Source organism: Rutilus rutilus (assembly GCF_951802725.1).
Source record: "Rutilus rutilus genome assembly, chromosome: 6".
In the NCBI taxonomy this organism is placed as follows: Eukaryota; Metazoa; Chordata; class Actinopteri; order Cypriniformes; family Leuciscidae; genus Rutilus; species Rutilus rutilus.
In genome coordinates, this window is record NC_140214.1 from 27,014,475 (window position 1) to 27,042,136 (window position 27,662).

At 38.1% G+C, this 27,662-nt stretch overlaps 2 protein-coding genes across 2 annotated transcripts in view; both read right to left on the reverse strand.

Moving 5' to 3' along the window:
* Nucleotides 1-16,504, reverse strand: part of ccdc18 (coiled-coil domain containing 18) — a 36,622-nt gene extending 20,118 nt beyond the window's left edge. Inside the window, exons 1-17 of the mRNA XM_084411238.1 lie at nucleotides 16,387-16,504; nucleotides 16,050-16,171; nucleotides 15,193-15,349; nucleotides 14,926-15,075; nucleotides 11,199-11,308; nucleotides 10,977-11,105; nucleotides 10,725-10,821; nucleotides 10,501-10,622; nucleotides 8,991-9,279; nucleotides 8,071-8,158; nucleotides 7,722-7,939; nucleotides 5,709-5,819; nucleotides 5,485-5,616; nucleotides 5,272-5,397; nucleotides 4,241-4,318; nucleotides 2,010-2,126; nucleotides 1,728-1,895 (exon numbers count right to left, since the gene is read on the reverse strand). Coding sequence (XP_084267364.1) covers nucleotides 1,728-1,895; nucleotides 2,010-2,126; nucleotides 4,241-4,318; nucleotides 5,272-5,397; nucleotides 5,485-5,616; nucleotides 5,709-5,819; nucleotides 7,722-7,939; nucleotides 8,071-8,158; nucleotides 8,991-9,279; nucleotides 10,501-10,622; nucleotides 10,725-10,821; nucleotides 10,977-11,105; nucleotides 11,199-11,308; nucleotides 14,926-15,075; nucleotides 15,193-15,349; nucleotides 16,050-16,150 — 2,193 coding nt within the window. The 5' untranslated portion in view covers nucleotides 16,151-16,171; nucleotides 16,387-16,504. The remainder of the gene's footprint in view (nucleotides 1-1,727; nucleotides 1,896-2,009; nucleotides 2,127-4,240; nucleotides 4,319-5,271; nucleotides 5,398-5,484; nucleotides 5,617-5,708; nucleotides 5,820-7,721; nucleotides 7,940-8,070; nucleotides 8,159-8,990; nucleotides 9,280-10,500; nucleotides 10,623-10,724; nucleotides 10,822-10,976; nucleotides 11,106-11,198; nucleotides 11,309-14,925; nucleotides 15,076-15,192; nucleotides 15,350-16,049; nucleotides 16,172-16,386) is intronic.
* Nucleotides 16,505-16,954: 450 nt separating this feature from the next.
* Nucleotides 16,955-27,337, reverse strand: mtf2 (metal response element binding transcription factor 2). The gene is made up of 15 exons (XM_084411759.1): nucleotides 27,019-27,337; nucleotides 26,298-26,499; nucleotides 24,664-24,745; nucleotides 23,774-23,866; nucleotides 23,576-23,676; nucleotides 21,882-22,030; nucleotides 21,629-21,724; nucleotides 21,469-21,537; nucleotides 21,136-21,259; nucleotides 20,978-21,045; nucleotides 20,249-20,419; nucleotides 19,986-20,088; nucleotides 19,828-19,886; nucleotides 19,619-19,717; nucleotides 16,955-18,922 (listed from the first exon to the last, which is right to left on the reverse strand). The coding sequence occupies exons 1-15, from the start codon at nucleotides 27,021-27,023 to the stop codon at nucleotides 18,553-18,555; spliced, it is 1,791 nt and encodes a 596-aa protein (XP_084267885.1). The 5' UTR covers nucleotides 27,024-27,337; the 3' UTR covers nucleotides 16,955-18,552.
* Nucleotides 27,338-27,662: the final 325 nt, after the last annotated feature.

The following is a 27,662-nucleotide window of genomic DNA, read 5'->3' on the forward strand; positions in this document are numbered from 1 at the left end:
CTGTCCCCTAATTCCTATTTGTTTTACTGGGTTGTTAGTCCATGGTATTTTACCTGATTCTATTTTATCTGTCACATTAGTGCCTATCATTAAAGAAAAAGCTGGTAAGACTAACAGCTTGGATAATTACAGGCCTATAGCTTTAGCCAGTATTTTATCCAAGGTCTTGGAGAGGATTATACTGAATAGGCTGGAACATTTTGTCTTGACCTCTGACAATCAGTTTGCTAAACATGGCACTGATGTGTGTATTTTTGCCCTAAAGGAGGTTCTAGATTTGTATAACAGGCATAATTCCACAATCTTTATGTGTTTTATTGATGCCTCTAAAGCCTTTGATCGGGTAAATCATGAGAAGCTATTCTACAAATTGCACAACAGAGGGGCTCCCAAATATCTAGTGAGAATCTTGGCCTTTTGGTATGCCCATCAGTTAATGTATGTGAAATGGGGTAACTTTATGTCTGCCTCATTCAATGTAAGTAATGGAGTTAGGCAGGGAAGCATCTTATCTCCCTTTAATATTTATATGGATGATCTATCAAAGTTGTTAAACAACTGTGGAACAGGCTGTATGGTTGGGGACGCCATTATCAACCACCTAATGTACGCGGATGACCTGGTCATTCTTTGCCCATATAGTGCTGGCCTTCAACAGCTATTAAGGGTATGTTCTCAATATGGCTTAGACTTTGATATTACGTTCAATTCTAAGAAGAGTAATATAATGATTGCTAGAAGCAGGGAGGACAATAAACTCTCATTTCCTGCTTTTTATCTGTCTGGTACTTTACTTAAAGTGTGTGATGAGGTCAAATACTTAGGACACTATATAACTGATGACCTGTCTGATGATAGGGACATTCATAGACAGTATTGTATGTTGTATGCTCAAGCTAATATGCTGAATCGCAAATTTAGTATGTGTTCACTATCTGTGAAGACCACACTTTTTAAAGCTTTTTGTACTCCGATGTACACTGCCCACTTGTGGTGGCGCTATAAAAAAAGCAGTATGCAGAAACTCAATGTGGCATATAATGATGGTTTGAGGCTGCTGCTTAAATTGCAAATTGCGATTTCCAGTGCGAGCCAAATGTGTGTAAGTGTTAATGTATTCACGTGTCCTGCTGTACTCAGGAATCTCATGTACAGATATATGTGTAGATTAGCAGAGTCATATAACAGCATCATCGCAACACTAGTGAACCCTGCATTGAGTGCAATTAGGGTCACTTCGAGATTGTGGAACCACTGGTGTTTTAGTCTATATGCTAATATTTAAACACTCTTTCTGTGTATTGTGGAATTTTGACTGTTGTAGTCATTTGTTTTTTATTGTATGTGTTTTATTTTGTATGGTTTTTTTTTTTTTTTACTATGTGTTTGTATAGTGCTATGGACCATTTTTTATGTATGTCCTGAATAAAGAATATGATGATGATTATATTTAAAAATATAGTTTTGAAATATATATTTTACAAATATTTACTACTGAGATTGCACTGACTTGACAAGCTGTCAAATTCTTCGCTGGGCTGTGATGTAAACAAAATGCTGTTCGCTATTCTTTTAAAAGCGACAAGCTCTTAGATATGTCCTATCCAGACTTCTTGTTTCAGTCAGATCTAAATCAAAGCATCGGAAAAAAACTGTGCTCGAACCACATCAAAAATTCCCAGATATTTCCGGGTTTTCCACGGACATGGGAACCCTGGTGTGTGTACCTGGCTCTGCAGCTGACTCTGGCTCTCCTCCAGCTGTGCGATGCGTGACGTGCTCTCCTGCAGCATGGTGTGCTGGTTCTGCATGGAGTGCTGCAGCTGCAAGTTCTCCTCACTGGAGCTCTGATAAGCCACGCATTTCCTCCTCAGCTCTTCCTGCAGCTGTGACAGCTGATAAACATACATCATTAAGTCATACATTAACCAACAAGTGTCACTTAATGTCATTAAAATAAGGATCCCCAGGAGGACAGGAAGAGGAAGTGTCCAGCTCCAAGGACTGACCTCACTGTTCTTCAGCTCCAGCTGTTTCTCCTGATGTTTCTTCACCTCCTCCATCTGCTGGAGGTACTGACTCAGCACCTCTTTACAGGAGGACAGTTCTGTCTGCAGGCTCCTCACCTGGAAAGATCAAGACAGAAATGACCAGTGTCCTAACCAAGTCTGACGCAATAAAGCAACAAATCTCATTTTAATTAGTTTTTGTTCTATAAAATCCTCCTTAACATCTGCATGTTAAACATTAAGTATGTACTTGTCGGCTGCCACATAGAGGCAGCATTTTTCTGACAGAAAGACAGAATGATTACTTCACACAAGAAACTTGGGTAACACTTTACAATAAGGTCATTAAGTCATAGCCAGCAGCCATATCACCCTGTAGCCCAAGACTGGCTGCCCACTAAAGCTAAGCAGGGTTGAGCCTGGTTAGTACCATAGACAGTAAAAGAAATGGACACAGCGACCCCATTGGATTCAACGGGGAAAAGTAAAGTCAATTAGAAGCTCTCACTTCCTGATGGCTGAGCGTACTGCGCAGACTCAAACTGAGCTTGACGACGTAGATGTGACGTGAGCAACCCGTCTGTCTTCTAGTAGCTGTGCCAAGAGAAATCTGAATCATTCCCTTCCGAAACTTGAAGAGACGGAGAGTGTGAGTAGGAGGTGTCCATGAGCTAGTTTTGCTAAGTATTCTGATTAATTATTTTGTCATTTTGCCTCAACGTCCCCCCGATTGCCTGCGAGCTTCTCCTCCTGTCCATACGGTAATTTCTCTACTGTGCGACAGAGAGTCGCGTGGTTATGACGCAATCGTTAGCCTATTTTTACAAAAACGGCTTCTACGGGGCCATAATGTAAGATACAAGGTAATGGAGCCTTTTATACATTTTCGTGTTTCTTTAGAAATAAATAATGGACAAATGGAGTCTTTAAACGCCTCAGATGTAAAGTTATTCGCTGTCAAAGTGACGCCAAAATAAATGGGAGTCAATGGAATGCTAACAGCAGGTGGGGGTCTGCTAATCAATGGCGGCGCCCGGGGAAGCTTCAGTTTTTTCCGAAACATTGGCCCCCTAGTTAGTACCTGGATGGGAGACCTCCTGGGAAAACCAGGTTGCTGCTGGAAGAGGTGTTAGTGAGGCCAGCAGGGGGCGCTCAAACTGTGGTCTGTGTGGGTCCTAACGCCACAGTCTAGTGACGGGGAAACTATACTGTCAAAAGAGCACCGTCCTTCGGATGAGACGTTAAACCGAGGTCCTGACTCTCTGTGGTCATTAAAAATCCCAGGAAAGAGTAGGGGTTTAACCCCAGCATATCCTGGCCAAATTTGCCCATTGGCCTCTGTCCATCATGGCCTTCTAATCATCCCCATATACTGATTGGCTTCATCACTCTGTCTCCTCTCCACCAATAAGCTGGTGTGTGGTGGGCGTTCTGGCACACTATGGCTGCCGTCGCATCATCCAGGTGGATGCTGCACATTGGTGGTGGTTGAGGAGATTTCCCCGTTATATGTAAAGCGCTTTGAGTACCCAGAAAAGCGCTATATAAAAGTAACGAATTATTATTATTATTATTATTATAATAAAGTCCTATTAGTTAGTTATTAACTAACAATGAGCAATACATTTGTTACAGTATTTATCAATCTTGTTAATCTGTTTTAACATTGGTTAATACAAATATTACTGCTCATTGTTAGTTTAATTGTTGACTCAGGTCCATTAAATAATATTAACAGATCCAATTTTTTATTTTAATTATTAGTAAACGTTGATATTAATATCAATTAAGGTTAATAAATGCTTTAGAAGTATTTTCCATTGTAATGTCAACTAATGTTGTAAACTAATGTTAACTAATGGAACCTTATTGTAAAGTATTACTGAAATTTGTCATCGTGGTGTATGAATTTCTTTACACCGGTGGTTCTCAACCAACATCCAAGGCAGCCACAGGGCTTAAAATTATTTAATTATATAAATAAAATAAAATAAATGTAATATTTCAACACTTTAGTTAATAATACATTTAGAAAACAGTAGCTTTGTCATAATTACAATAGAAATACTAAAGGAAATATCTCTGAATATCATGCTGGACAATGGGGGCCTTTGAGTCTAAAACTTTGAGAACCCCTGCTTTAGACAAAGCAATGTAACAACAAACGACCTGTTCTGTTCATCACAGTGCTGAGCAGACAAGAAAACACAAAAATAGTTAGTCAGTCTCACTTTTGAAGCAGAGTCAGCAGCTTCCTCTTCGACATTTCTGAGTGTCTCTTCACTGCATTTAGATTTTGCTTCAAAATCCTGTCCAGGGAACAGAAAGATACTCAGTAAGAGATTTACACAAACTCGCATGATTGATAAAGTGATTCAGATGTGTCCAAAAGTCTGAGGAAAAGAAAATTGCTTATATTTTGTCTCTTTTACATTTAAAAAGGCCATATGAATCATAGTATATAACATGATGCTATTTGAAAAGGTCATTATTTTATCTATTGGGTCTAGTAGAATTGGTTAACATAAGTTAATGTAAAAAAAAAACAAAAAAAACATTATATTTCGGATACTGTTCATTATTGCAGCACCTCTATTTCCAGTCTGTCTGAAATGCTCTTATTGAGTTGCGGTTTCTACAAAGCCCCTCCTTCCGAAAAGCCCAGAGTGCTCTGATTGGCCAGATGACCTAGTGCGTTGTGATTGGCTAAACACCTCAAGCATGTGTCAGAAATGAAACGCCCCTTACCATAATCACAACAACGCTATAATTCACTGAACCATCACTTCTTTCTTTGATTGGCATTATGCTAATACTTAATACTGTGACGTAGACGTTTGTGGAAGTGATATCTGGCGTTTGATCGAGGCGCGGGTCTGGATCAGTGTTCTCCATTTGTGGGAGACAATGAGCTTTGTAACTTTGTAGACTGCATACATGCACAAACAGATACATTAAAGGAAAAGAAAATCATTTAAAAGAATCATATGGCCTCTTTAATATATATATTTCTTCATTACAAATTAATGTGACGTGTAAAACCTGATGATCATGTTATCCAGCATGATCTGAGAATGAGCCAAAGAACGTATTGTGCTACACTGGAAGCAAAAACATCTGACTTTCTATACAAACAGTCACATGATCAATATCACAAAATGACTGATTAATTACCAAGAAATAGTAAAAATTGTTTAAAAATAAATAAATAAATAATACATGTAAATGAAAATAAATAAATCTTGAAAGGGTGAGTTCTGACCTCAGTGAGCTGATCTATAATGGTCTGAAGAAGACTGGCTCTCTGCTGTGACTCCTGTTTCTCTGAGTGAAAATTTTGTTCCAGCTCCTCAAGTTCAGTCTGTTTCTGAGCCAGAGACAACTGCAGCTGAAAAACACACATCTTATTACAATCACAGGATTTACACACGCAGAAGTGCAATATAATTAATAAACGCAAGAATTGCACACGTACCACCTCTATTCTATCCTCCAGATCTCTGCATTTGTGTGAATGTGCATTCTTGATTTTCTCTATAGTCTGCTGATATTCCCTCTGTTTCTTGTTCAAGACTGACTGGTAGTGCTGAATACTGCTGGCCTTTTCCTAATTTAACACAGGTACAGAGAACAGGATAGATTATATCTTAAAAAAAATCATTTGTTTTATGTGTGATATTGCATGTGTGTATATGTTACCATAAGGTCTTGTTCAAGCTGGCCGGTCTTCATTACAGTCTGTGAATAAGCAGCACTCTTCTCCTGCAGCTGTTTCTCCAGGACAGTTATACGCGAACTCTTCTTTTTTAGCTAATAAGCACAACTTTTGGTCAGTCACTTAGAATAAGTTACCATACTTCTAGCATATTTAAAACAATCTGCAACCTTTCTGAAAGAAGTTTGTTATGCTCACCAAGGCTGCATTTATTTGATCGAAAATACAGTAATATTGTATTTAAAACTGTTTTATACTTTACTATTATTTATATTTTATTTATATATAGTTGCAATCGAAATTATTCAACCCCCATTGCAAAATTTACAGACTTTCAGCTGTTTGCAATGAACAAATCAAACAAAAGTAATTCAAATAGCTCAACACAACAAATGTTTCAAGTGGTTTCCCTAAATTTAACTGAAAATGCAACTTTTAATGACTTCTGCAGTTTAAAAATTATTCAGCCCCCTGAACAGAATCCCTCACATCAGCACAAATCTGCAAAAAAAGGTGTTGTCAAGCACACCTGATGCAACTAATCAAGAGCTTCATTAGTTGCATCAGGTATGCTTGAGCTAGAACACATTAAATATCAGAACTGGCTAGGTTTGTTGAGTGTCATGTTTGACTGCAAGTTAGAATGCATTGACATCGGTCCGAAGTCAAACTCCGACAGTTAATGTTATTCCCTATACCCCTTAATAACTTCAGGGGACGTAACATGCTTATATGAAAATATTGTGACAGTGAGACTTGATAACCACAGGCTACTCACTCTCTGCTGTTTACCTCATCAGTCTTGTTGGGAATGTTGAGGCTGTTTCATCCGATTTAATACAAGTCAAATCATCAAGTGATTTGTTGTTTGTAAAAGAGAGGTGTCTGTCGAATTGAAACGCTTCGCACTGGTTGCTGCAACGCTATTTAATAATAGTGTCCGGGACCGGGAGTAAACGCAACTCTGTGCTGGGCCGTGCTGAAACAACTAGTGAAACAACTGAAAACAGCGCTAATTGTTGTTATAGTACTGACCGAAAAAACGCTTCAGATGATTCAGTGACAGAGCTATCCGAACTAATAGTTTCAGACCGTCATGCAAGCGCGTTTAGAAAGAATTATCGAACCAAAAGAATGATTAATTCACGAATGATTGGTATCGCGCGTTCAGTCGACAGAAATACGGTACACACATTATAACTGCTGAAATATTCGCACGTAAAATGTTTCTCAGGTCAATCGGACCACATATCAAACTAAATTAGCCGCACCGCCAGGAAAATAGGAGGAGGAAGGTTGGTCTGTCTACGGTTAAGCATGGTGGTGCTTGGTGATGCTTTGCTGCTGTTTTGAATCTAGCACTGGAAACCTGCAGTGTGTGGAAGGCATGATGGATTTATTGAAGTATCAGGAAATCCTAGGAGAAAACCTCATGCCATCAGTGAGGAAGCTGAAGCTTGGACCTTCAACCAGGACAATGATCCCAAGCATACCTCAAATTCCACCAAGGCTTGGTTTCAGAAGAAGTCCTGGAAGATTCTACGGTGGCATCACAGTCACCTGGCTTGTACCCCATAGAAAATCTCTGGTGGGATTTGAAGAAGGCGGTTGCAGCACACAAACCCAAGAATATTACTGAACTGGAGGATATTGCTCATGAGGAATGGGCTAAGATTCCTCAGAAACGCTGCCAGAAGCTGGTGTCTGGTCATACATCTCATTTGCAGCAGGTCATAACAACAAAAGAGTGTTCTATTAAGTACTAAAGATGCTTGCAATGAAGGGATTGAATAAATTTGAGACTGCAGAAGTCATTAAAAGTTGCATTTTGAATGACCGAATGACTCATTAAAATCATCCAAACTCAGGAGTTTATGATACTCTTTTCAGTGATTTATTAAAAGTTTACTTTTTTTATGTGTGCAGCCAGCAAAGACAATGCAGTAAAATTATGTTTTTCAGGGTACCCGGCAGAATTCAGTTGATGTGATGCTTACCTCTTTCTCTAAGGAGGTGGCCTGAGTAGCCTTGTCCAGGAGCTGATTGTGGAGCTGCTGGTAGTGAGAGGATCTCTCTGTGATAGAGGTCTGGAGGGAGGAGATCTCCTCCTGGGCTCTAGTCAGTCTCTCTTGTAGCCCCTGAGCAGCACTGGCCTGCCGGGTCTTTTCCCTCTCAACCGTCTGAAGCACCGCCAACAGCTTCTGATAGCCCTCATCTACATGAACAGGGGACAGGTTAAAGCAACAGTTTGTCCAGGAAAATACTACAAAATACAAAAGAAGCTTGGATAAGTGAAGGATAAGTCTCAGGAAGGCAGCAGTATCCTGTTCTGAGTTAGATACTCACCAGGTTTGTGTTTGAGAGATTCAGTGGTGCTTGTGTAAGACAGTGCAGACAGCAAACAAGGGTTCACACACAGTGCACCTTCCCGATTCTGAAACACAAGTCATTCCACAGCCAAGAAGATATATTGAAGAGTTGTTTTAACTGTTTCTGTCCATAAAATTAAAGTCAGTGGGGTCCAATGATGTTTTAGACCCTAATGACTTTCAATGCATGAACTTTTTTTTGTTCATTATCTTCTTTTGTGTACAACATAAGACAGAAAGTCATAGAGGTTTGGAACAACATTATAAGAGTGAGTAAATGACAAGATTTACATTTTTAGGGGAGCTATCCCTTTAAATGTGCACAATGACATTAAATTGTAAAGGTAATTCATTTTATTTAGAAGGTCTTTGTGGTTGTGTGTGTGGCCTGGTAAACCCTACTCATGGAAACGTTTTTTCTTTGTACAGATGACAACGTTATCAAAACGATCCCAGTTCACACGGATCCAGGAAAACAACTAATAACGCTATATTATGCATGCCAGACAAGTAGTTGGCAATGTCACTTTGTAAAGAAAGACTACGCATCCGCGCACATAAACATTATTTTACTACAGTGCACTCGAGCCGAACGCACATTCATAAAGACACAAATTATATATTTTTGTGTCTGATTTTCATTCTAAGCTCTCATTCTCATTCTAATCATTCTAAGATTAAATTATTAATCTTTATAATACTTTATTATTACTTTGTCTTCTGAGTAAATTTCATCTTCACAAAGCCAGAAATATTCACTGTAACCCCAATTTTAGAATGTATAAATTCCCATTTTACTTTCTTTAAGAAAATGTCAAAACCTTTGAACACAAAGGATTCCCCATAAAACATGAAAACACAACGTGTGTGTGTGTGTATGTGTGTGCATTCCAGCACCTCTCTCAAATGTAATAAGTCCAGTATGTTCTCTAGGCTGGCCAGCTCGGCTCTGTCCTGTTCTCTCTCTCTGTGGGCCTGAGCCACCCTCTGCTCCTGACAGGCCGTGAGGAGCCGCAGGTCCTCGTTCTCTCTCTTCAGCCCCGCCACCTCCTGCAGCTGCACCTCCTTCTCAGCCAGCTCCCTCTGCAGCTGTTTCAGCTGGTCTGAGAACTGCTGAACCTGAGACTGCAGCTGTAAACGCTCAGCGGAGAGAGACTCAGAGCGGCCGTGAACCTCCTTCAGCTCACTGATCAGAGAACAGAAACACCAGTTACAACTAACATGAACAATTGACCTTTTCCAATCAGGCTAAAAGCTGATAACTCATCAAGTAATCGGCTCTTTTGGCTGATGAACATATTAGATGATATGTGTATCGTTGCGAAATCTACTGATTGTCACATTAATAGAAAAAAAAGTTGTTTTGTGAATTTGGTTTAAAGGGATGGTTCGGAATGCACCATGACCTCGAGCCAAACACCCCCCAGAAGCCTTTTTTACCTTGGTTGAACATTATTAAAGTTAGAACTTATTTAGAGAAATCAGCCGGATGGCTTAGTGCAGGCGCTAATGGATCCTATGATGCATCACGTAAATTACCCCACTAATAATGCCCAGAATGGTACCAAACTTATACAGTAGTACAAATAGGTTCTGTACTCATAAAACGAGGCATTGGAAAGTTTGTAAGTACATCAGGAGTTTATTTCAATAACACTTGTCTTATGGCTTATGCTACCGCTAACCCGGACGTCGAGGTCACTTCCGTGATTTGGGAAAAGCCCGTAAAGGTCCTGGCAGAAAGCGATGCATAAGGATGCTCGAGGTCAAAGGTGCAAAGGACCCTAGGTTGATTTTACTCCGAACCATCCCTTTAATCATAAATGCAACAAAATTGTGGGAAAAATTCAATTGGGTACAAAAACATTCAACATATGTTCTTTGGGAAAATGAAATCTTAATATTCTTTGTTTTAACAGGTAAATTGTAAAAATCTATATTAAAAGATATTTATACTGGAAAACAAGACAAAAATATAATATATGTACATCTATATACATTTTGACCTTAAATATTGATTTACTTACAAAATATTGATCTAAAAAAAGTTGTGTCCATGTAGTCAATTACCTCAACAGAATACACTACTGTTTGTAAGTCTGGGGTCAGTAAGTTTTTTTTTAAAGAAATTTGAAAGAGTTTTATTCCGCAAAGGTTCATTAAATTGATCAAAAGTAACAGCAAAAACATTTATAATGTTACAAAGGATTTCCAATTTATGTCATCAAAAAATGTATCATGGTTCTCACAGTATTAAATATTTTCTTTCAAAAACACTTAAAAAAAATCTTACCGATCTCAAACTTTTCAACTGTAGTGTGTATTATATTGGCATTAAATTAACCATCATATGAATGATCTTCATAGTCCACAACAACACAGATCAGTTTAAGAAATCCTCTCTTACCAGATGTTGTGACGTAGACCCTCCTTCTCTCTCTCCAGCTCAGCACACTTCCTCTCCAGCTCCTCTCTCTCTCTGTCACACTCCATCAGACTGACCTTCAGCTGGCCCTCACTCTCCAACACCTTCAACAATGCAGAACATGCATGTCACATGCATGGAACAGAAAAGGAAGTGATATCTCTGAACACAGAATGATTTATATGAATCAGTTTTAGTCAGATTACCGTCCTGAGTTTTTCAGAAACATCATCTTTGTATTCTTTGAAGGTGACCGTGAGCTTCTCTGCATTTCGGAGCGCTTGGTTTCTCTGCTGCTCCGCACTTTGAAAGAGAATTTTCAGAGAATTTTAAGCTGCGGTGTTTCAAGAATCACAAAAAGACTTCTTGTACATGTGAAGTAATTCCAGCTTAAAGAGATTACTGCTCCCAAGATGAATTAGTCTGTGAAGTTTTCATTAGCATAACTAATCTCATACCGTTTCCCCAGACGTGTTCTTTCAGCTAACTCGGCTTTAACAACTCTCAGCTCATCTCTGAGCTTCTCCGCCAGCCTGCTACTCTTCATCACTGTCTGTTCGCTTTCTTCCAATTTCTGCTCTGCAGCCCTGAAGAAACAAGAATATGCTGCTCCAGAAATCTGACAGAAAATGCATCTGATTTTTTTAAGAAGATGTAAGTGGTAGAACAGATGCACCTACTCTAAAGCTTTGGTTTGGGTGTTCAGTTCTGCTTCTAGACCCAGAATCTGCTCCTTCATGAAAGACACACTGGAGGTCCTGGCTCCCACAGTGGATCCCAACATACGGATCTATACAACAAACGTCAGTTAATAAAATAAACATCGGCTGCGAACAATACTTGAAGAGACCAGAGAGAAACCAGAGACACCAGAGAGAGATCAGTTGTTTCACCGGAAGATCGAGTTATGACACCAGTGGATACAAATTTTCAATTTTCATTTCATGCTGACATTAATGTGTTTAAAGCTTGTTACTAAACATGTTGCTAGGGAGTTCAGTTTAAAGGGTCCACCCAAAAATGAAGATTCTTTCATCATTTACTCACCCTCATGTAGTTCCAAACCCTTAAGACTTTCGTTCATCCTCAGAACACAAATGATCTTTTTGATGAAATCTGAGTTTTCTGTCCCCCTATTGAAGGCGACGATACTGACACTTTGGCGCTTCAAAAACTTCATAAAGAGATCGTAAAACTAATCCATAGAATTGAGCAGTTTAGTAAAAAAAATTCTAAATAATATAAACATTAATCAGTGAACATAAACAGAAGCTCAACCGAACCTGCTTGACGCACGAGAACAAACCTTATAGGTGGTTTGCAGTCACGTGATTGTGATGACGCGCGAAATTCAGATGGAGGGCAGGAAGTGAAGAGCGGAATGGACGAGATGGAGAAAAGTCCGTACTGTACTACTTTAGACGCTATTACAAGAGAAAGATTTAACAAAAAAAATCTAAACATATGTTGGACGTGATCCTTACGTTATGAAGAGGAGCGATTTTTCAACTGAATTGAAAGATTTGCCTGTAACGTTACATTTGTCTTCAGTTACAGGGGTTACAACTTACAAACTCAAAGAAAAGAAGAAACAATTACTTTGACTTTACAAAGTTCGGAAACTGGTACGTTACACAAACATAGCCACATAAGTTGTATTAACTCACCTTTGACGAAGTGATCACTGCACACACGGGAATTTTCCGATTCGGCTTCTCCCGACCGCAGACGTAGGTTTACAAGCCATTTTTTCCGCCGTTTTTCTGTCAATTTCTTGCATTTTTCCCCCTTATGAACAACAACTTTTGGTACACGATTAAAACTCCTCGTGGTTTCTCGGTTTGATCGATTTGAGCAACCATAAACGACGCAAAACATAGGCATTTTGAGTTTGTTATAGTGCTTCCTAAATGTAGCACACCACTTCCTGCCCTCCATCTGCATTTCGCACCATGGCAACGCAGTGACGTGACGTCATATGCAAACAAGCTATTGGTTCTTGCTGAAGTTCAAACATGATGCGTAACACGAGAATGAACCTCATTGGTTCTTGAGGAAGCTCAAACGTGCTGCATACCACAAGAATGAACCTCATTGGTTCTTGCTGAAGCTCAAACAAACATGATGCGCAACACGAGAATGAACCTCATTGGTTCTTGAGGAAGCTCAAACGTGCTGCATACCACAAGAATGAACCTCATTGGTTCTTGCTGAAGCTCAAACATGATGCGCAACACGAGAATGAACCTCATTGGTTCTTGCAGAAGATTTGTTGATTGGTTCTCATTGGAACCAGTTGTGTAGTGGTAGTGGTGGTTGCGTAACTGTCAATGGAGGGACAGAAAACTCTCAGATTTTATAAAAAATATCTTCATTTGTGTTCCGAAGATGAATGAAAGTCTTACGGGTTTGGAATGACATGAGAGTGAGTAATTAATGAAAGAATTTTCATTTTTGGGTGAACTAACCCTTTAAGGTTAACCACTGTGACTGAATCAGTGAATCATTAACAAACCATTCAGACCCATTTTGTGAAATCCAAAAAAATGTCTTTAATGAATAAGACATCACTACTTCTCATAAGCACATGCCAAGGACTGCTTAGGTCATGCTGGACAACTCTGACCCTGACCCCGAGGTCCACTTTCCTGCAAAGTTTGGCTCCAAACCTAATCAAACACACCACAACTTGAAGTGGTGCAGCACAGACTGATCAATGTATGACATCAAAGTAAGTTGAGAGTGATTGGAAAGCAGACAGAGCCATCTGCTCTCTAATCGCTCTCAAGGTTCTTTTATGTCATAAACCGATCGCTCTGCGCAGCACTGCGTCAAGTCGAACATGCCTATTATCTTCAAGATTACTAGAAAGCTACAGGAAGGTGAGTTTGATCAATGTTGGATCTAAGCTCTAAAGGAAAGTGGATCTCAAGGGACAAATTACCCAGCCCTGGCTTAGGTGGATGACTGGATGTCTAGATCAGGGGTCTCCAATCCTGCTCCTGGAGGGCCAATGTCCTGCAGATTTTAGCCCCAACCCCAATTTAACATACCTGAACCAGCTAATCAAGATCTTACTGGGCATACTAGAAACCAAAAGCATTGTAAGCCTAAGTAGATCGTAGAACCATTGGCACCAATGTTCTCTACGATAAACTTAGCTCACAATGCTTCTGGGAAACACAGCCCAGGAAGGTGTGTTGAGGAAAGTAAACTCAGCAGGACAGTGGCCCTCCAGGACCGAGTTTGGACACCCCTGCTCTAGATTTTCAAGTGTCGATCAGTTTTCAACAAAAAAAATTATCAAATGGCTTCAGAAGACTTTTGTAATATAGTCCACAAATTGTATGGATTACTACATCATTTGTACTTAAAGTTTGTTCAAATCTCTTAACCCAAGTATGAGCAATAGTAATAGTGATGCTTGATTTAGTAAACACCTATAATTTACTGTAAATAAATTATGTCAACTGTAAAAAAATTGGGATCAGTAAGAAATTAATACTTTTATTCAGCAAGGACACAAAAGATTTAAATTAGAAATCCTGTTCTTTTTAACTTTCTATTCATCAAAGAATCCTGAAGATTTTTAATTAGTGATGTGCCCGAAGCCTAAATCTGAATTCGGAAAAGCACTGAAAAATGAATAACACATTCTACGGAGCCCCTAAATGAACATGGTTAGGCTCGCTGCGATAGTCGGTTACATTACAGCAAATCGGATTTCATTTATCATGTGAAGAGAGTAAGAAGAGATGACTGACAGGACGATGTCGGAAGATTTGGTGTGCAACAGATCCGAACATTGACAAATATCTTATCTTGTAAAATGTGTGGTCACTGCTCCCTATACACAGAGTACGCATGATCGTGCATTCAAAAGCGATTTCAATACTCCCAGATGCCTGCAAATGATCTACAATGTAATTACCCAACTATATAATTGCAGGAGAACACAAAAGCATTGAACAAAATGTTTTCCTCCCATCTCATATTTTTTCTTTATGTCTCTTTAGGAGCTCCGTAGAATTTATTTTCCAAACATAGTATTTTCTTGAGCACAAAATCAGCATATTAGAATGATTTCGGAAGAATCAATTACTTACAAGACTTGAGTAATGAATGATACTGAAAATTCAGCTCTGCCATAACAGCAATAAATTACATTTTACAATATATTAAAATAGAAAACAGTTTTTTGAAATTGCAATAATATTTCACAATATTACTGTTTTTACAGTATTTTTAATCCAATAAATGCAGCCTTGGTGAGCAAAAGAGACTTTTCAAAAAAATCTTACCGACCACAAACTGTTGAACCGTAGTGTACCTCTTATACAGCTCCACTTAAACTCAACACAGTACCACAAACACTATAATAACCAGTCGCTATGTGAAGAGCATTACCTTGGACCTTGAGCTGGCTAACTCAAGCTGAGCAGCTTCAATGTCACCGATGAGCTGCCTGTTCTCCATGACCAGAGAAGTGTTCTCCTGCCTGATGGTGTTGAGCTTCCTCCTGAGAACAGACGTCTCCATCTCTATTTCTCTGTCTGACTACAGATAAACACAAAAACACATGTCAAATAAGACAAAAACCTTTGAAATCTGTAGGTTTCCGGGTCTATTTTAAGAACAAGCATATAAAAGGTGACAATACTTCATTTATCTTACCCTGCAGTCACAGGTAGATATACGTGCACATGCCCTCTGCTCTGGCTGTAAATATACTGGATCAGGCTTCTGAAGGTCTTCTAATGTAAGACGACCTGGGAATCCATCCACGAAACTCCTGTTATTATCCTCACCAACGATGTCATTTCCTGATCGACTGAAATGAGTGAAATGCTAACAATACAACGACAAGTGCAATAATACTTAGCAGTAGTGCTGTAACAAAAACATTATTAATATTAGAATATGTAAATATTTACAAAAAAGTATCAAAACAAACATTTTAAATTACATGGGCCAAGGCAACATAGCAAATTAAAATAAATGTACAAATTATTTATCACCCATACATTTTTTTATCTATGGATAATTTATAATCAATCTCTTAACAAATTATATAATGAACTTTAAACAATTTGTTAAGAGACTGATTATGATTTATCCTTTTAAGAAACATTACATGCTATTATTTCTCTTTAAAAACAAAAAAAAGCTTGTTTTGTATTACAATACAAAAATGTTTGATGATTATGCTATTATTTCTTTAATACTCTTAATAATTCTTACTACTTGGAGCATATGAGTCTGAGTAAAGCACACAAATAAAAGATATATTACTGGAGATTTAATTGTATGCATGTAACGTTATATATGTATATCATTTATGTATTCATATGCAAGTTACTGTTCAGTACTTGAGTTTGTACATTGAAATTGTTCACACAAACACACAGGCAACATGGCAAAGAGAATCTCAGAATCATATATAGGCCTTTTTAATCATATCTGAAAGATCTATCATCATGCAAAACGCACAATCCATTTCAACAACAACTCTCAATAGAAAAAAGCCTCACCTCAGCTGTTCCCCCACTGACTGTAGGTTTTTCTCAGTCAATCGCAGCTGATTCCTTAAGGAGAAAACATCCTCTACCAACCCCCTGTTGTCTTTGAACATTGGTGATTGTTATGAAGAACACTGTAAATAAATGTTATTATCCATGTTTAAATGGACTCAACTGAAAACAACGCTGCGCACGCACATTTGTTGTTGCTTTAAACTCAAACGATTTGACTTCATGTCATGTATTCAACAGGTTGTCAAGGAGCAGACGGTCACTCCATTTCTGCTCTCCGCTGCCTTTAGGCGGGCTAACTGACAAAATATTTTTATCCTAGTGAACAACTGCTTACCAGCATTTTCAAAACAGCAGTTTTGTGCAGAAGAAACACCTTATTTTCCAGTAGATTTAGCTTAGCATTCACTGTAGCGACTTCTAAACACAAGGCGCGTCCGTTGATTGGCTGAGACGAAAAACCGTCTTCACCGTAGTGACGTAATGCTCACGTGGTATGGCCGCGAATGTTAGCGCGAATATTACAGTGGTTAAGTTGTTCTGTGCTCGGTTTTCGTACTGTTGTTATTATGTTGGTTAACAACAGCTGTTTATTTGTTAGGGTTACAGTTTGTCAAAAGATTTTAAGGTAAAATCTCTGGTTGTTTTAATATAAACAAATCTCCATTCGCTTAATACAGTCACCGTTATAGCTAGTTATATTGTAGCAAATAAATTAGCTGGACCATAATGTTGTTTAGAATAATAAAAAAAACTTTGTAGTGTCAATATGCATTCAGTAAATAAATGTTCAAATAAATTAGCTCCTCAGACATACTTATTAAATTTGTCCTGTAATTTGTGTCAAAATAGTGATTTTGTAAAATCCCATGTGAAATGTCAAAAAAAAAATCCAATTACACCAATAGGGTTTGAGATCTTTATTCTTTGGCTAAAGGAGCCTGCTCAAAGCCAGTAAAATACAAAGCAAGCTTTACTAACACTGGTACACCAAATGAATAATGCTTCATACACGTAACATAACAAGAGCTTAATATTCATAGGAATTTGTTCTCTCGAAATAAGGAGGTATTAATGTTTAAGGTTCAAAGCTTGCCTGATACCAACACTACTTCCACCCTCAGCAAAGTGTAAGATAATATTATGGAGAACAGGGCATTCTCAGGCCAAAAAAGAAAAAAAAAAAGTTTTCCACCTAAATTTAAAAAAACTCAAGGATTTTAGAAATGTATGAAAATACAAAGCTGAGAATTGAAAATCTCATTTGGATGTCCTATCAAATCTTACAGCAAAGCTGTAAAGTATCCTGAGTGCTCTCGCAAATGGACAATTTGTTAGTGTATACCGTTTGAAAGCAATAAATAGCACCACAAAAAGCCTGAGTCAATTGTAACAAAACTATTGCTGCCGATTTCTGATTGTAATGAGAAGCTGAAGCTGCAAATAAAATATAATATAAAAAAATACACAGATCTGTTTAATTCATTGCATAGTATAACAAAAAGTACAAATAACTATCCCTGCCCCACAAAAATTAGACATCGGATTTAAAATGAGGAAATTAAACTAAACTGATACTTAAGCTAAAAAAAAAAATCCCTCTTACTTTAGAACTTAAATTCGCATGGCAGATATCAACAGCTGAACAGTTTTTTGTTTTAAAGGGGGGATATACGAAGACCTCTCAACGCTAACAGCGCTCTGTCATATGCTTTAAAGATATACATATAAAAAAAAACTTTTTTTTTAAAAGGAGACCCTCAGGAGACAAATTACAAGCAAAAATCTTTCTATTAGCCACCTAGGAATTTGTGGAACGTCCCAGAAAATACCAAGATCTGATGTAAATATTAATGCTAATTATATATTTAATTTTTGTTTTGTGGCATTAGAAGAATTAACCATTTTATATTGTTTTTTTTTTTTACCATCATAATCTCATTTCATAACGAAAATCACAAGCTAGGCTGTTTAAACTTAGACGAGACAATACTGGATGTACAGAATGAGATCTTATGTGCAATCAATTGAAATGTAAAATAAAAGTGCCCTAATGACAATAGCGCTCTCTCCTCTTGGCAATGTGAGCTATGAGAAAATATTTAACTGAATAAGTAGAAAAAAAGTCCTCAGTCTCCAGCAGCATATATCGTATCTGTTTCACAACCCCTTAAGGCACCTGCACATCAGAGACAAAAAGCGAGGACTCTGGTTATTTTCACATAGTAGTGAATTGATTATGTCTTTAACCTGAAACTACAGCCACCTTCAATGTGTGAATCCAGTCCATGTGAAGGCAGTCCGTTTAAATTTCCACAGAGACAGGTCACACACACAAAACTCTACAAAGTCCCATCTCTTCATCTCTATGGTAGTCCTGAGGCCCCTCAATTACCTCAGTCATCCACGTACATTCACTTCCCTCATTACTTGTCACAAAATATAGTACATTACTAGGGCCAAAGCGGACCGTACTTTCACCAGAAATACACCCGTATGAAGCTCAGGAGGCAGTGACGCCCTCCCATTCCACCAAGTACTGTACTTTTCCGTCGTCAGTGACGCGGCGAGCGAGTACACGGTACTTCTCCCCACAGGCCAGGCGACCCGCGGCTCCGAAGTAAGTGCTGATGGAGCTCTTGAGGTGGGTGAGCTGGGTGTCGGGGTCCAGGCCCTGCATGATGTCCATGCCGCTGTAGAGGCAGGAGGGGAGGGGGCTGGGCTCGGGTTGCGGCTCTGGGTTGCAGGGAGGAGAAATCTCTGGATTTGGGGGCTGCAGTGCTCGTCGCGGACGTCCCCGTCGCCTCTTTATTGGGGGCTGTGTGAAGGTGGGCCATAAGCATCCAGTGCGTGGTCCGCTCGGACTGCCCAAACTGGAGATGAACAGGGTACACGCATCACACTTTTGAACAATTAAGTATGAAGTTTATCATCAATGGTAGAGGTAAATATTTTATTATACATTACATGCATTGCAATCCCACAAAAACACTACTGTTATAAAAAAACTAAAATAAGCATAAATGATCAAATGTACAGAAATAATTATAATTTATGAATTTTTCAATAATTTAATATACACTAGAGTTAAAAAGTTTGGCATTATATGACCCCTTTAAGATATTCCATTGTTTCCAATTTTAATATATTTAAAAATATCATTTCTTCCTGAATTGTCAGCATCATTACTCCAGTCTTCATGTGTCACATGATCCTTCAGAAATCATTCTAATATGATGATTGATGCAGAAACATTTATTACTATTATTACCAGTGTTGAAAACAGTTGTGCTACTTAATCTTTTTGTGGAAACAGATATTTTTTTTTCAGGATTCTTTAATGAATAGAAAGTTGAAAAGAAAAACAGCATTCATTTAGAATATAAATATTTTTACACTGTCATTTTTGGTCACTTTAATGCATCCTTTATGGGGGAAAAAAAGCAATTGTACTGACCCCAAACTTTTGAATGGTAAGTGTATATATTTTTGTACATATTCACAGTACTGAGGGGAGATATAATGTCACAAATTGAAAAATGAAATTCTTAAAATGAAAATGAACTCACCTGGACTGCCTTGAGAGGCTGGTTGAGGTAGTTTCACTTGTGCTGGCGGCACCAACGGATTCAACATCTGAGGTACTTGATGAAGGCAAAGATTTCTCACTTTTGACACACAAAAAAAGATAGGGAAAAATATTTTTGTAATTTAATAAATGTAATTTGGCCTCATTTCAAAAACTACAAGATTAATTTTGTGTTGATCTCTGTTTCACCTTTTTGAGGCCATCAGGTCTATTGAGTTATTGTCTAGAGTTGAAAACTTCCCATTATTCTTCATAGAAAAAAGGTTAAAAACAAAATGTTATGTCTACATGAAACTTTTTGGAATAGTCATTAAATAAAGCCAGCAACGTATGTACATTTTTTTTACCTGAGCCAATAGTTCACTTGATCTTCTCAGTTTCGCCAACATCTCTAAAGAGTGTGTGTGATGCTTCCTCTTTCCTTTCTTCACTGCTCCATTAGTGACAATGCTAAAAAATGAAATGTAATATTTAATTTTCATAATAAATGCAAATAATAATGTAATATAATTAAAATGTACTTAAATTATATAAAATATTAAATTTACTTAAAATATTTAAAATGTAAAATTTACTTAGAATATTAAGGAAGAAACAAGAGATGACTAACCTGGATAAAAGAGGGGGTTTTGAGGCTTTTCTGCCTTTGATTTTGATCTCATGGGAAGCTTTTTCCGGCTCTCGGTCTGACAGGAGCTCGGAGCTCTGGGGGGCCGGTGGGAAGCGAATTCGTAATCCAAACAGGTGCTTCTTCTTCTTTATCTCTTTCCCTGACATGAACCTAGAACCCAACAGGTCAAAGACTATGTTCACACTGTCAATACAAATCTAGAAAATCTGGAATCTGGTCTACATGATTGACGGTCAACACTGTGTATCGCAACTGTTCAAATATGATTTTTGTGTCCCGTGGCTCTCTTTCATATTTCAAAATATCTGTGTTGGTTTCCATGGCAAAGATTGAAGACACCGGACCAAAGAGATGTCTCCACTATATTATAGTTTTCTGCGAGACCTGCACATTGACAGAAAAAAAAAAACTTTGTTTCTGCAACGAGGTCTGACGTGTTTGCGTGGTGTGAGAAAGTGACATAGGCAGAAAAGCTATGTGAAATCCGATCAGAGCGGTATGCTGAAACGGATTTATGGAAATGCGATTTGAATAGGATTTCAAACCACATATAGATGTAGCTTGCAAAATATGATCAGATTCCAATCGGAAATGCACAAAAATTGGATTTGGACTGACAGTCTTTAAAGCTAAAAGGGCCAGATAAATTCATTCAAGCTCTACTATATCAAGACAGAATGCCCGTGATGGGCAAATAGATAAACTCACATGTTGAGGTTGCTGTTAAGTGCTTCCAGAATGCATTCATATCGTTCTGCTCTTGGGGTCTCTGCAAGCTGGAGGTACAAAGCCAGAAATGAAATAGAGCGACATTAACACTAGTTGAACACTAGTGCAATTACAAAACACATGAAACAGACTGATACCTCGCCAAGCTGAAGCCTATCCCAGTTTTCATTGATGTAAGTCATCAGTTCGAGTTCTGAGTCAAAGTATTTCTTTTTATGAATTACACTCAGGTTATAGAGACTCAGGTGTGCAACGTCTTCCCTGTGAATGAACACAACACACATGATGGAACACAAAAATCCTCGGTGAAACTATTTAAAACAAAACATTTAGATAAATGTTTGGTCAATTATTTGTATGTTATGGCTGATTACTGATATGGCCTATATTAAAGATCTATACTACATGGTTTAAAATACACTTTCACACTGCAGCAATTGAACCAAGTGTGAAAACAGTCCAAAACTCACCATCTCAGAGGCAGGCGTTTGAGGTACTCTGGTCCACTATTACAAACGGAACAAATAAATAGATAGAACCTGAGAAAAAAGACAGAAGTTTTATTAAACATGACAAGACATCAATCATTGGGTTTCACTTTATTCGGATGATTCGAGAGCAGTACTTCACCTGTCTCCAAAGAGCATTGGCTTCTGAAAACACTGGATGCAGGCTTCATGAAACCACTGTTTACACTTATTACACTGCAACATCTTCAGATACCAACTGTGGGGGGAGAACATAAGTGTCATTATGATTCTACTTCCTGCAGTCGTTATTGTGTATCTACAATCTTCTGCAACTTATGATGGGGATTATCTTAAGAAGAACTATAATCACACAAAGGTGTTTTTCAGTAATGGTGTCTGTGTGCTGCACTCACTCGCCAGGACCTCCACAGTAGCAGTAGCACTGCTGGATGTTGGTCTTGTGGCCCTGGTCCCACACTAAATCTTCAAGGGCGTATGGCAGAGACTGCTTCATTTCCTGTAGGGCTTTAGCATTTGGCCCCTTCTTAAGCGCACCGCCTCTCTATGATTTCAGAGATACAACCACAACAATTTATGTCAGACAAACATGCCTCTAGCCTGCATATGGAGTCACTCAATTCTTAGGTGGAGTCAGAATTCTGGAGATTTATTCAAAACAGGGTTTACATTTCCCTTCTAGTCATACCAGGAAAAAAAACATGAAGAGTGTCCTGGGATTTCTAAGGTGCTGACTGTATTTTATACTACTGTTCAAATGTTTGGGGTCAGTAAGATTTTTTTAAGAAAGAAATGAATATGTTTATTCAGCAAGGACGAATTAAAGGGGTCATGAACTGAAAAAAAACAAATTTTCCTTCAGCTTTTGACAGAACCCAAAACTTCCTTGTTAGTCCAAAACCAGCTTATATTGTAACCAAGCCCAAAGAACGACTCGTCATGGAATGTGCCTATAGATAGGTGAAAGACCGTTAGTGCAATGATGAGGAGAGACGAGTGATACAGGATCACTGGACTAAAAATAACCTTTAAAAATTACCTTCCAAAGGATCCTAATGCTAGGAATGTGATTATTTTCAACAATGTGAATGTCTCAGTTGAGCATTATATATTTGTATTCTTTACATTTCACTGTGGATTCTTTGGTACATCAGTCGGAATTTCGGCGCTGGCTTTGCAAACAGACATTTGTGGACCAATATGGACTCGACAGTAATGCGACATGTTAATTCTAATGCCTGATCTGTGACCAGTGATTTCTGATATGTTATGATTCATGTACAGTCACATGTTTGTCAGATGTTCAAGGTTTCAGTAAATCAAACCAGTGGCTAAATGGTCAACTTCACATTGTTTCTCTTAGTAGGATAACAAAATAATCTGTTATTTAAACTGATTAAATTACATATAGAAACTTTACAATCACTGGAGCGCTTCAATCAAACGGCGAGAGTTTATCAGTGACTGAGTTCTGGACTCGTGCCATCATATTTGCAGAATAATTTCTGAAAGATCATGTGACACTATTACACTGGAGTAATAATGCTGAAAATTCAGCTTTGCATCACAGAAATAAATTATATTTTCAACTATATTAAAATAGAAATCTAATATCTAATGTTATTTCACAATATTACTGGGTTTTTTAATGTATTTATGAACAAATAAATGCAGGCTTGAGCATCAGAGACTTCTTTCAAAAACATAAAAAATTGTAATGTTTCCAAACTTTTGACCGGTACTGTATATGTATACATATTTTTTTTCCCCCTCGATTCATCCACCAGGTGTGGAAAAGTCTTATATATTCCCACATCCACAACCCTCGTAGAAGAATGAAGGTTATGGTGCACTTCTGTTGCGACAGTATCAGGAAAGAGCATTAAAGACTTGATCTCCTACAGGTCATTTAATATGTAAAAACAATGGGTCAAGTGGAGTTTTTGACATGATTAAATAACGCAGCATCCTGTCTGCAAATTAAAAACCCTGCAAATGATGAGAAGAGGGTCATAGGCTGCTGGACACCTTTAATATTTATTCAGTTAAGATATTGCTTAAAACAGGATTGAATGTGGCATCAACAAACCTTTGTTGTTGTGGCGAACACGCACTGTCTGCAGAGCCATTTGTCATCAGAGGCAATGACACTGGGGTCAATTATGGGAGCATGGCATAGCTGATGGTATCCTGTGGAAGAGATGTTCAGCAGTGAAATGTCCAACTCAATCCCTAATGTGGTTGAGAGAAGTGACTCCGATTTACAAGAAGGATAGAGGCAGTCTACCTTGTCCACATTTGTCACAGATGACTATTTCATTGGGGGGCTCGGAGCTTTCATTCTGACAAATAGAGCAGAGCATTTCCCCTCCACTGTCCCCTAAAAGAAAAAACAAAGAAATGAACAAGTGCGCGGCTGTACACGACTGTCTTATCCATTACACCTGGGAACAGTGATATACATTTGTGAGAAGGGGAGAGACAGCATTCGGAAGCTCGAAAAATGGGGTATTGTTCCAAAATATTTCCAAACTTCTAATGGAAAATGTGAAAACCACTAAAGTTCACAAAAGGGGGAAAGATGTGCTAAAGTTGACAACCATCAGTGATGGTGAACAAATACTTCACTGCAACTGCCACTTGAAACAAATATGAACTGAAGATAAAACTATGAGTAAGTTTCTTTTATGCGTATGCATGAACGCCTTTGTTGAATTGTTACCAAGAGATACAGCGACAGATGCCATAGGTACCTTCCCTATTCTCGCCTCCTGGCTCGATGTGGAACTTACAGTTTGTGCAAGCCTGGAGACTCTGAGGTCTGTCAACTGTCAGGGACAAATTAAGAGATAACTCAGGCTGAATGAAAGAGATGGGGGAAGAGAAACCAAACGGCGGCAAAACAACAAAACCACAAAGTCAGACAGCATGAAAGAAGCAGAATAATAAAATAACGGACTCTTCTTCTATTAAAATGATCAGAAAGAGAGAAGGAATATGATGTGGAAATGAAAGTTAGGCCTAGAATCAGTCAGTGGATGGTGTGCTCATAAATCTAACTCAGGATGTTCATGACAAGATCTTCTTACTGAGACCCACCTCAGAGATGCCACAAAGATGGGTAACAGGGCATCAGTATTCTTCAATCACAATGAATGTAAAGCAGTTTGTATTTACCTGTCTGAATGTCCTTCCAGAGAACCCAGGATTTAGACTGATCTTCAAAAATCACAAAGCAGCGATGCTTATGTTTATCTATCTGTGGAGGCATTAATCAAAAGAAGTTCTGATTACTCGAGATAGAAGCAAGCTTTTTGGTGATTATATTGTGATTATTGAGGGAAACAGTGCCTGCCCACTTTTTCAGCAGCCTTGGCTCAGGGAACATTTTTCCCATTCACTTTTCTAATAAGGATTTTTTTTTTAAAGACTACAAACTTTGATTTGAGGCTTTTTTTTTAAAGACTACAAACTTTGATTTGATTTTGATTTGATATATATATATATATATATATATATATATATATATATATATATATATATATACACACACACAAATACATACACATATATATAATGTATATACATGTATGTTTTTGTGTGTGTGTGAATATATATAAATAATATATGTATTTGTGTGTGTGTGTGTGTGTATATATATATATATATATATATATATATAAATATAAATAATATGTGTGTGTGTGTATATATATATAAATAAACATTTTAGTCATATTTGCTAATTCTCCTTAATTATTGCCCTGTTTTGATCAGTTTTCCTGGAAAATGTATTTATTTATTTTATTTTATCACCGTTATTTTGTTTTAAGGAGATAAAAATGGTGCTTATCAACCTTGAATGACATGGTAATAAAATGATATCACATTATTTTGGCAGTCAAATTTTGGCCGTTTTTTTCTTGGAGTGGGCGGGTTTTGGTGAGCTTTTGGGCTGGAAATCACCATCCCAATCTGGCAACACTGTGCACCATTACAATACTTATAGGCAACTAGTCATCATATCTTCTGCTCCATGAAACACGTTAATGCTCAGTAGTACACATATATGGTTCTTTAATGTATTTTCATTGTACTAAAATGCGTTCATTTTCAATGGGCATATACGCGGCTGAAACAGGTAGCCTAGTGGCTAGTGCATCCCAAATTTTCATCACCAAACATTGTAATATAACATTATAGTCATTATGGCCTTTAGAAAAATGTTTTTTTTTGAGGAGGTGGGGTAGTGCACTATAGGCCCCTGTGGCACGGCCTAAGCTTTTGTCCTTACTTTTCCTTTTATACTTTAAGTAGTTTTGAAACCAGTACTTTTACACTTTTACTTGAGTAAAAAGCTTGAGTTGATACTTCAACTTCTACACAAGTCTTTTTAAACCCTAGTATCTATACTTCTTCATGAGTAATGAATGAGAATACTTTTGACACCTCTGCTCGGAGCTCACAGTAGGTCTGTCTTTAACAAGTCATAAGTTATCATTGATGAATGGGACAAATGGTTTGACAAATGAATGGGAATTTTACTGTTGCACTTTATTACGCTACACTAGCACACTCCCGAATACTAGATTCTGATTGGTTAAATACTAAAAATTACCACTAACCTGTATAAACAACTGTTGCCCCAGGACAACTGATTACCTACATAGCTTTGCTACTTTCATTTCTTACATCCATGCTGTCAATTTATTTCCATACAATTTACTCAAGTCAGTATCTGACCTCCATTTATTATGTTAAATATATTTTGAAATAATGATTTATCTGAATGTATTTTATCCCTTACACACCTTGGAGATAGTTCCCAGGTAAAACAAGCCATCTGACCATCGGGCCAGGACGTCCTGCCCTTCTTCAAACTTGTTGGCGAGCCTGGCCGTGTCGCTCAGCCCATCTTTCAGGGGAAATCGTGACAAGGGCACCGGTGACTTGTGTTGGCGATTTGGAGGTGTCTTTTGATGGGCGGCCAGGTTATCTGCATTTGCGGAGTCTCTGTCAAATGAGCAAAAAAAAAAAACAGCTCATGAAAAATATGATTCAACCACATTTTTGCCTACACTAACACACACACACACACACACACACACACACACACAAAAAGCAGTTTGCACCTGGTCAAATAAACAATTAAGGCTGAAAATGTAGTACCAGACTATCCTCGAGCACATTTCAGAGGCATTCACGTGTAAAAATCGCCGTGGGATCTTCTCTGGGACTGAGTGCACTTTGTATTGGCTGGTCAGTGAAGCGCCCATACAGAATGACAGTGAAAGCAAAAAAGCCTCTTTTGTTAGCAGCATAGCTGGAGAGAGCTAGCAGGATTTCTCATTCAAAACAATGTGCCAACAAATAAAAGCCACCCGTTCAAAATCCTGAACAAATTGTTTCACTGGCATCAGAAAACGCATGTTTAAAGCCAGTAATTTTAACCTGCTGGTAAAGTGAGAGATGAAAGCCCCCCGCACACCCCCTTGTTGTATTGTAACAGACTGATGTCTGGGTCTCTCTTACCTCATTCGGCCACTTTCCCGGGTTACAATGTCGCACAAACACAAAGAACTACACCATAAACGGGCAGCAGGAGCTCCGCTTTGAATAGTTTTGGTTCTGCTTTTGCGAGATGATTGAAACGCATGAAGTGTTTTACATTACGGTAAACGGCTGGTTTTGCTCGCTCGCTCTCGCCATTTTTGTTTCCCGCTGAGCGGCGAGTGCATTGTGGGACGCGCTCGCGCTCCGCACGGACTCACTTTCCCTCACAAAATTTGAAAAAGCGTTAGTGGGAGGATGTTTACCTCCCTCACTCACTCACACCGTCACTTAACTCTGCGCTTCTTTGCCCATTACACTTCCGCGTCACTTTTTTGTCTTTACAGCGACAGACAGTCAAAACGTGTGTTCTGGTCAATGACAAATCAGTCCGCGATTATAAAAAGCCATCTTATAAAAGTATAATTTAAAACACATGTTCCACAGTTTTGTTGGTTTCATGCATTAAAAAAAACAAAAAACTTAAATACCAAAATTTAGACTTAATGACTTAAAAAGCACTAAAATAATTTGCTCACACACAGTGCAAGTAAATCTTTATGTCTATTTTATATTTAAAAAAAAAAGGTTTTATAAACATATTTTTCCAATAACTTCATTAATTT